Source organism: Triticum aestivum, chromosome 5D, assembly GCF_018294505.1.
Source record: "Triticum aestivum cultivar Chinese Spring chromosome 5D, IWGSC CS RefSeq v2.1, whole genome shotgun sequence".
Lineage (NCBI taxonomy): Eukaryota > Viridiplantae > Streptophyta > Magnoliopsida > Poales > Poaceae > Triticum > Triticum aestivum.
Window position 1 is genome coordinate 133,320,919 of NC_057808.1, and position 9,511 is coordinate 133,330,429.

General features: G+C 52.9%; 1 protein-coding gene across 1 annotated transcript; it reads left to right on the top strand.

Annotated features, from left to right (window-relative positions):
- Window positions 1–1,984: 1,984 nt before the first annotated feature.
- LOC123124487 (UDP-glycosyltransferase 91D2-like) lies at window positions 1,985–3,555 on the top strand. Its single transcript, XM_044545097.1, has one exon. The coding sequence runs from the start codon at window positions 2,069–2,071 to the stop codon at window positions 3,431–3,433; it is 1,365 nt and encodes a 454-aa protein (XP_044401032.1). The 5' UTR covers window positions 1,985–2,068; the 3' UTR covers window positions 3,434–3,555.
- Window positions 3,556–9,511: the final 5,956 nt, after the last annotated feature.

Below are 9,511 nucleotides of genomic sequence, written 5' to 3' on the forward strand. Positions count from 1 at the left end.
GACAGCCTGCCCCGTGTGGCTCCGGCCAGCCTCGCCCCGCCACCGTTGGCCGCCCCCAACTCGCCCGCGCCCCTCGCCCTCTCCGCCCCACGTCCCCGCACCCCCGAGATCCCATCTGGTGCCTCTGAGGTGCCCTTCTCCAGCTGCTGCATGGACTTGTCGGTGATGGATCTGGCGCTCCTGGCCGTTGCCATGGGCGCCTCCTGCAGCCTCCCCACTCCCCCGGTGGCGCAACCCAGCCTTGCTGGTTCTGCTGCCAGCCGTGGGCGGGGCATGGGACCTGCGTCTGGAGGTGGCGGCGTTCGCGGCCTGCCTTTCATGCAGGCACCCCTCTCGTCTCCGACGGCCCTCCCTTCCCTCGAGCCATGGTGACAACTCTCATGTGGAGGCAGCAATGCTTCTGTGGTGTGGCAGACACGGGGCTCCTCATGGTGGATCATTGCTGACGTTGTTCCGGCCCCGGCGGCCTCCGGACCGCGTCTTTCCGGTGTCTCGTGCTGCCGGCGTCCTGCCGGGCAGCCCCGGCCTCGGCGACCGTGTAGCTGCGTCCCTCCAGCTTACCCGGCTCGTCGATGTCCCGATGGCTAAGGCCACGGCAGCACGGATCTGCGTCCTTCCAGCCCTTGCTTGCCGGCGGTGATGGACGCCGCCGCCCCAGACCCACTCGTGTGGTTCGCTTCATCGCCTGCCCCGCCCCGTATGCCTCAAAGCCTCCTCCTTTCGCCAGATCTAGTGCTCGTGGGTTCGGGGGCAGTGCCACCCTCCGACGGCAAGTGTAGCCCCACCAACCCCCTCCCAACATGGTGGTTCCGACCAACTTTGGCTTCCTCATCTTCGATTCCAGACTCGACGACTATGGGATTGCTCTGTTCAGGCCAGGGAGAGATCCCTGCTCGGCTTGCTGATACTGACAGCGGCGGCGCCCGTGGGTGTTGTTTTCTTTTTGGAGACGTTGCCAAGGCCTTCAGCTGCACCCCTCTTCGAGATCAGGGGAAACCCCAGGTCCGAACCTCAGGTCCGGCTCCCCCGGACCGGATAGCGACAGCGTCCATTCCTTCTTCAAGGCGCTATCTTGCGAGCTCGTGGTGTCCCCAGTTTTGGCTAGGACGATGTTGGAATTCTTGTTGGCTGGCATTGCCGTACTTGGTTCGGGTCTGGTAGGTCTAGCTGTGATGTTTCTTATGTTCGGGCCGAGCATCCCCTTCTCTCTGCTCCAGGCACCATGTTCACACCTGCTTGCGTCCGTGTTATGTGTTGTACCCCCGTTGTACTCATTCTACTCCTTCTATCAACGAAATGATAAGCAAGCTTTGCCTATTCCCGAAAAAAAAAGGTATAGCTCACTTCCAATGAGAAGGCCATCCTTCATGAGCCTCCATACATGGATTTTTGCCTTGTTTGGAGCACAGGAGGCCCATAGTGAAAGGCGGTTCCGGCCGTCCGGACCTTGTTTTGTTCACGCTCATTTTCAGGTGATAAGCGGATCGTACTGTGAACTGACCATTCCTAGTAAAGTTCTAAGCTATGTACAAAGGGTGGCTCTGGAGGCACATACTGAGCCTGCTGAGGCGCGAAGAAGGAATGTCTTTCGGCTAGAAGATGGTGGAGGGCAAGAGGAGGTTGCTACGAATGTGTATGATGCAATGGCGGAAGATGCTGAAGAGGAGTCCAATGCTTGATTCAGTTTAACAGTAGCATGTATTGTGTGCACCTGCGTGTGCCTTTTGCTGCGAGATGTAGGGGTGGTGAATTGCTATGCGTGGGGTTCCTTCACATGGCGATACTTTGTTCTCCCGTTGGGGTGTAGACATTTCCCTTTTGGGTCTTCGTTCACATGGCGATATTTTGGTAGCACCTACCTTTTTTTTTTTGACCTGCAGCACCTACGGATGGTGGCAGGGGACATGGCTAAAAAAAGGTAAGACAGGTAAACGAAGTGAAAAAACAGATTTCTCTACTTTACCGTGTGATTCGTAGGGGCTATTCATAGGAGTTGAGATGCGATATCCCGGCAAAAATCGGTAAACTAAGCTAATCCAAGCTCCTTGGACGCGCGCGCTCTGTCCCGATGGACGAGACCGGTTCATCCCCCCCGCTGCACGTCGTTATCTGCCCGTGGCTCGCCTTCGGCCACCTGCTCCCCTGCCTGGACCTCGCCGAGCGCCTGGCGTCGCGGGGCCACCGTGTTTCGCTCGTCTCTGCGCCGCGAAACATCGCGCGGCTCCCGCCTGTGCGCCCAGCTGTGGCGCCGTTCGTCGGCCTCGTGGCACTGCCGTTCCCGCGCGTGGCCGGGCTCCCCGACGGCGCCGAGTCCACCAACGACCTCCCCTTCGACAAGTTCGAGCTCCATCGCAAGGCGGCCGACGGCCTCACCGCGCCCTTCTCCGATTACTTGGAGTCCCTATGCGCCGAGCCCGGCGGAAGGAAGCCCGATTGGATCATCGTGGACTACTTCAACGACTGGGCGGCCGCCGCCGCCATCCAACACAAGGTTCCATGTGCGATGCTTGCCCTACTCGCTGCGACTGTCGTCGCCACCTTGGACATTCTACTGTCCGAGCGCACCGCGTCCCGATCGGCAGGAGCGCCAAGGTTCGCGACGGAGAAGACGGGGCTAATGTCTCTACAATGCAAATGGGGGATGTCCATCGCCGAGCAGGTCTCCTCGACGCTCCAGAGGTGCAAACTCGTTGCCATGCGGAGCTGCAGTGAGTGGGAGCCCGAGAGCGTCGCTCATGCCGCGACGTTCGGCGGCAAGCCGGTTGTCCCCTTCGGCCTCCTGCCGCCGTCGCCTGACGGAGGTCGCCGCGGCGACAGCGGCAAGGACGATACGGCCGTGCGATGGCTCGATGCGCAGCTGGCCAAGTCGGTTGTGTACGTCGCGCTCGGAAGCGAGGTGCCGCTGCGCCCGGAGGAGGTGCGCGAGCTCGCCCTCGGGCTTCAGCTCGCCGGGACGCGCTTCCTCTGGGCTCTGAGGAAGCCACCGGGCGTCGACGCCGACGTGCTCCTCCCTCAGGGGTTCGAGGAGTGCACGCGCGGCCGTGGCCTCGTGATAACGGGCTGGGTTCCTCAGCTCGGGATACTGGCGCACGACGCCGTGGCTGCGTTCCTGACGCACTGCGGCTTGAGCTCCACCATCGAGGGGCTCCTGTTCGGGCGTCCTCTCGTCATGCTGCCCATAATGGGGGACCAAGTGCCGAATGCAAGGCTGATGGAGTGTAGGAAGGTCGGCGTGCTGGTGCCGAGAAACGAGAAGGACTGTTCGTTTGACCGAGAAGGCGTCGCGACGGCGATTCGGGCTGTGGCGGTAGAGGAAGAAGGTAGGAGAGTGTTTACAGCCAACGCCAAGAAGCTGCAAGAGGTCGTGTCGGACACGGAGTGCCATGAGAGGTATATTGACCGGTTTATTCAGCAGCTTAGATGTTACAAGTAGTGAAGTGAAGCGTACGTCTTGATGTTACCTGGAGTCCTGGACTTGGAACATGCAGTAGAACAAGCTTCTGTATATTGGGATGAGTCGAAATTGAAACGAGCCTCAGTTTCAAATCATGCATACCCGTGATTTCTTTGTGATCTTCACTCATTGCAGTTTGCAGAGTGTACCACTTTGCTATGCTCCCCGCATAGGTTTTTTTTTTCTTTACTTGACTAACTTTCCGAACGCTTCATTTCTTCCTTTCTAATTAATCACACATCTAATTCCTCTTTTGCTTACTAGCTAATTGCAGAGTGAAGTCTATTTTAAACCCTAACATTGTAGAGCGCGACGTAAACAAACCCTCACGTCTAAATCCTTGAAATCGATACCCTCTACTCATCGATCCCGGCCGATTTAGACCCTGGATCCGTTTGGCGTACCGGGAAATAAATGATCCTGGCCAGGATCTACCTTTACTCTCGCTGACTAGGTTGGCCCACTTGTCATATGTATCCTCTGTCCCAATCTTTCAGATGTGTGTTCGGATGGAGGCGGAGACGGCGCCGTCTCGCGCCCAAGGCGGAGACTGGCCGCTGGTGCACAAGCGGCAGTGGACAGCCGTCTTCATTACCACAGAAACGGTGGGGCGGCCTGCACGTCCGGCGCGGCAAAGCAGATGGGGGCGACGCGGACGGAGGAGCAACTTGGCGACCGGTGAGAGCACGTCCGCGCCGGACAGGCCGTGCCCCTCGAGCACCATCCGCGTCACGCGCCCCAAGCTCAGGTCATCCCGCGCCACGCAGTTGTTTCCCCGCTGCACGGGGACGAGCTGACGGACAGGTTCCCCTCACGAGCGCGACGGAGCGGTCAGTGGCGAGCCGAAAGCTCACAAGCGCCGCGGCGGAGCGGTCAGCGGCGAGCCGAAAGTCCACGAGCGCCGCGACGTCGCCGTCCAGCGAGCATACATTAGTATGGCATACGAGTAACAATAGCATGATGGAGAACAGCGACGTAGCGCTGTTTCTGCGTGAGGCGAGGCAGAGGCCGGACCTTGAACGTGGTTGGTGCCATGAAGTTATTCGTTCTGCCCAAATTCACAGCAGTTTATGCCTTCTTTTGGTTTAGATGAGGCGCCTACGCTGGCCGCATGCGTGTGTGTGTTCAATTGCTCACCGGGCCGCCGGTGTGCGTGTGTGTGTAGCTCGTTGCGAGGGCTCGCTACATGTATACGACACATGTGGGCAATTGATCTGAAGCTCTGTCGCTCAATGGCTCGCGAGTCCATGCCGCCATGGCGGACATGGACGCGCGCGGACGGGGGAGCTGGTTTCGGGAAAATGGCAGTGGGCCAAGACGAGCAGCACTCTGACGAGAGAAAGAGAGGGGCGGAGAGGAGAAATGATTTTTTTTCTTTTACAACAAAGAAAAAGATTGTTGAAGAAGGTTATGATATGTAGGCCCGTATGGTCAGTGAGAGAAACAAGCTATCCCGGTCGGGATTGTCCTGCCAAACAGGTGTAGGGTTGGTTTAGGGTTACAATTGGCTAGGATCGATGAGTACAGGGTATGGACTTCAGGGATTTCAACGTGAGGATTCGTTTACGTCGCGCTCTACGACCACAGGGTTCAAAACAGACTTCACTCCTAATTGCATCCTTCGCCCGTACATGCCGCATTTTATTGTATAGATCGGATCAGTTTCTCCATGTAGTTTCCCCCCCTAGGCAGCTAGGGTTCCCCTCTTTTCCCCTGGCGGCAACCGCTAGGGTTCCCGAACTACCTTGCTATCCCACACAAATCTCACGACCAAATTGGGATCTCCTGATCTGGCTGTGATTCATGACTGTCTTTGAGCGATTGGGTGAGTCTGCATGGCTGGAATGGAAGGAGCAAAGGCGCCGGCGGGAGGCGCATCTGGTAGTGGAGCTGGGGAGGGCGCCCGTGGCCCGGATCCAAGCTTAGAGGATAGATTTCAGGGTCTGAATCTTCACGGAGAGGAGGAGGACGAGTTGGATTTGTCAGGTGAGATCGATGAATTGATTGAAGAGACGAGGTGGATTGCTATTTTTAGGGTTCATACACAATGACCCTTTAGCCATGTTGCCCTGTACAAAGCGATGAGGAATGCTTGGACGCCAGCACAGGGAGTGATCTTCAAGGCAATGAAACCAAACTTGTTCCTGGGTCAGTTCATGTGTCTTGGCGATTGGAATCGCGTGATGAACGGAGGGCCTTGGTTATTTCGGAACGCAACAGTTCCTATGGAGGAGTACGATGGTCTGACAAACGTTGAGGAGTACAAGCTGGATCGCATCCCAGCGTGGGCACGTACCATAGGCATCCCTGAGGGGCTTATGAAGAAGAAGGAGATTGCTGAGAAGATAGCAAGAAAAGTTGGAATACCTCATGTTAAGGTCATTGTCAATGAAGGTCGAATCAATCCTACAAAGTAATTGAGAGCTCGTGTTCACTTGAAGCTTGATACCCCTCTTGTGCATTTTGTGCCTTTAACCCTGAAGGAATACAAGAGGTACCCGGTGGAGTATGAAACACTTCCGAATTTCTGTGGTCTGATGGGGCATGTGGTAACTGAGTGCGGGGATGGAATACACAAAAAAGAGGATTGTGAATGGGGTAACTGGTTACTAGTCAAGTTCGATGAGCCATCAGGCAGAGGAAGGGGACAGTCGGGGCCGGGTGGCCGGTCAGGCAGAGGAAGAGGCTTTGGAAGAGGAGAAGGGAACCTGGGGGACCTAAACCGTCAAGAAAGAAACAGTATGGAGGTTGACCCCGAGTCTACTCGTAATGGTGGAGCACTAGTACCCCTAGCCAGGAAGAGGCTGATTGGACATGATGGGAATGTGATCAATTATGATACAGGTGTTAACCAGGTGGCAGCAGGGGTAAACCCTCCACCAGGTTTTGTCAGTGAAAAGGTTGAGTTGCTGGAAAAATAGCTAATGAACCAGTAGACAAGACTCAGCTCAGCACCCCACAAAAGATTCACGATCAGACGAGGTTTAAGGCTATGTCAGATGATGTTAATGCATCCTCAAGTACATCGGCGACTCCCCTCGAGGGTGTTCGCCGGGAGCAATGAAAATCCTATGCTGGAACTGTCGTGGTATGGCTAGTACCGCGATAGAAAGAGCGCTTCTGGAGGTCCAGAAGCAATGGGGGCCGGATGTGTTTTTCTTGTCCGAAACACATTTGAATACTGTTAGGGCAGAGAAATTAAGGAAAAAATAAAGATGGACAGAGTGGAGGTGGTAGAGAGCGTTGGCAGCAGTGGGGGTTTGCTATTGTTCTGGCGAAATCCCATTGTCTTGCAAGTCCGTGGAAGCACAAAGAACTTTATTAATGTGTCGGTGGAAACAGCGGGAGAGGAGGAATGGAGATTTACTGGATTTTATGGTGAACCACGGTGGGAGGACAAACATCTCTCCTGGGGTTATTTGAGAGGTTTATATCAGCAAGACCGTCTCCCTTGGGTTGTGGCTGGTGATTTCAATGAGATCTTGTACTCGCATGAGAAGGAGGGTGGAGCCCCACGTCCTATGAGCATGATGCAGAACTTCAGTGAGGCCTTGGTTGATTGTGAACTCGAGGATATGGGGTACTCGGATGACCAATTTACTTGGAGAAGGTGGAGACTAAGGGAGAGGCTAGACCGGGCTGTTTGCAATGGACAATTCCACTCCATGTTCCCGTATGCCAAGGTCACCAATGCGGAGCACACCAAGTTTGATCATCGACCTATTCTATTAGATACAGAGGGCGATGTGGTCAGAGATAACTTCAGAGCAAGGATCAAGCAGTTCGAGGCCAGGTGGCTCAGAGAAGATGATGTCGAACGGATTGTATCGGAGGCATGGGAACCAGTCCTGGTTCATCACTTGCGGATCGCACTGCTGCAGTGCACGCGGAGATGCATATCTGGGATCGTGAGATCCTCAAGGCGCCACACAAGCGGCTGAAGGAACTCAAGGCGGAGCTTGAAAAGCTGCGGTTGGGCCCTCTTACTGATGAGGCGGCAGACCAGCTACGTGTCGTTCTTATAGAAATTGACGAAAACTTAGAAAAGGAGGAGATATACTGGGTGCAACGGAGTAGAGCCAATTGGCTTAAATTTGGAGATAGGAATACAAATTTCTTCAACAACTTTGCTACAACATGTAAGAAGAGGAACCACATTAGGCGCTTGTTGGATGATAGTGGGAATTGGGTAGAAGATAAGGAAGCAACGGGAACACTGATAACAGAATACTTTCATCACCTGTTTTCTTCGGAAGTTAATGTACCACATGCAGATGTATTGAATAAAGTAAAACTGTCTCGGGTTATATGAATGATTCCCTGTTAGCTCCATATACTGCAGAAGAGGTGAGGAGAGCTCTCTTCTCTATAGGAGACTTAAAAGCACCGGGGCCGGACGGACTTCATGCGATATTCTATAAGAAGTTTTGGCCAATTTTGGGGGAGGACCTGGTGCGAGAGGTCTTGCAAGCAGTAAACAGTGGCATTATTCCTGAAGGTTGGAACACTACAACCATCGTCCTCATTCCGAAGGTAGATAATGCAGAGAAGATCACACAATTTAGACCAATAAGTTTGTGTAACGTGGTTTACAAGGTAATTTCGAAGATGCTTGCCTCTCAGTTGAAATTGTTGCTTCCAGATATTATTAGTGAAACTCAAAGCGCTTTTGTTCCTGGACGGATTATAACTGATAATGTCATAGTGGCGTACGAGTGTTTGCATACAATGAATAAGAGGAAGAAGGGAAAAGCGGGAACATGTGAAGTGAAACTTAACATGCATAAAGCTTACGATAGGGTCGAGTGGGTGTTCTCGGAAGCAATATTAACTAAGCTAGGTTTTGATCCTAGATGGGTCAAGCTGATCATGGCGTGCGTTACATCAGCGGAATATAAAGTTCCGTTCAACTCCAATGAAACGTTGCCCTTCTCACCTACGAGGGGCCTTAGACAGGGTGATCCCCTGTCGCCGTACTTGTTTTTGCTCTGTGCTGAAGGCTTATCAGCACTGATAGCCCATGAGGAGGCAGCGGGGAACTTAAATGGTGTCAAGGTCTGTCGAGACTCCCCCATTTTTTCCCACTTACTTTTTGCTGACGATTCCCTTGTCTTGATGAAGGCACATCAGCAGAATGCTCACACGTTAAGATCAATATTGGATGATTAATGTGCGGCATCGGGCCAATTGGTGAGCAAGGCAAAATGCTCTATCTTTTTCAATCCTAATACAGAGGTGGAAGTTAAGGTGGAGGTATGCCAAATTCTAATATAATGACATAGTCTTTATCGGATAAATACTTGGTCTTACCTCCATGATTGGGGTTGACAAGGTAACATGATTTAAACATCTGATAGAGAGGATTAAGATGTTGGTGAACGGATGGAAGGAGTGAACACTTTATTTTGGTGGAAAAGAGGCTTTGATTAAAGCGGTGGCCCAAGCCATTCCAACATATGAGTGTATTTAAATTCCCGAAAAAAATCTGTAAGGGGATCACTGATGCAATGTCGCAATATTGGTGGGGTGACGAAGAAAACCATAAAAGGATGCATTGGTTTGCTTGGTGGAAGATGTGTGTGCCAAAGGAAAGAGGGGGTATGGGTTTCCGGGACATTCATAGTTTTAATATGGCCATGTTGACTAAACAATGCTGGAGACTCATTGAGAATTATGACTCACTTTGTGCAAGAGTCTTAAGGGCAAGATACTATCCTTCTGGGGATATTTTGAACTGCGAATTGAAGAAGAAGGGTTCATCCTTTGTGTGGCAAAGTATTTGGGCATGAATACAAACATTAAAAAAAGGGTGCATTTGGAGAGTTGGAGATGGTACAAAGATAGACATATGGAGTGATTGTTGGATTCCCAGCAGTGCATCGTCCGCGGGAACCAATTGCTCACTAAGGTCAGTGACCTCATCGACCCCTCCTCGGGTGAGTGGGATGAACAGTTGATAAGGGATACTTTCTGGCCTATAGATGCTGATCGGATACTGGAAATCCCTTTGTTTCGGCAACATACAGAGGATTATATAGCATGGCATTTAAGTAAGAA

Bases quoted from the DNA above. Each gene is read 5' to 3' on its own strand.
- LOC123124487 (XM_044545097.1), top strand. From the start codon at position 2,069: ATGGACGAGACCGGTTCATCCCCCCCGCTGCACGTCGTTATCTGCCCG.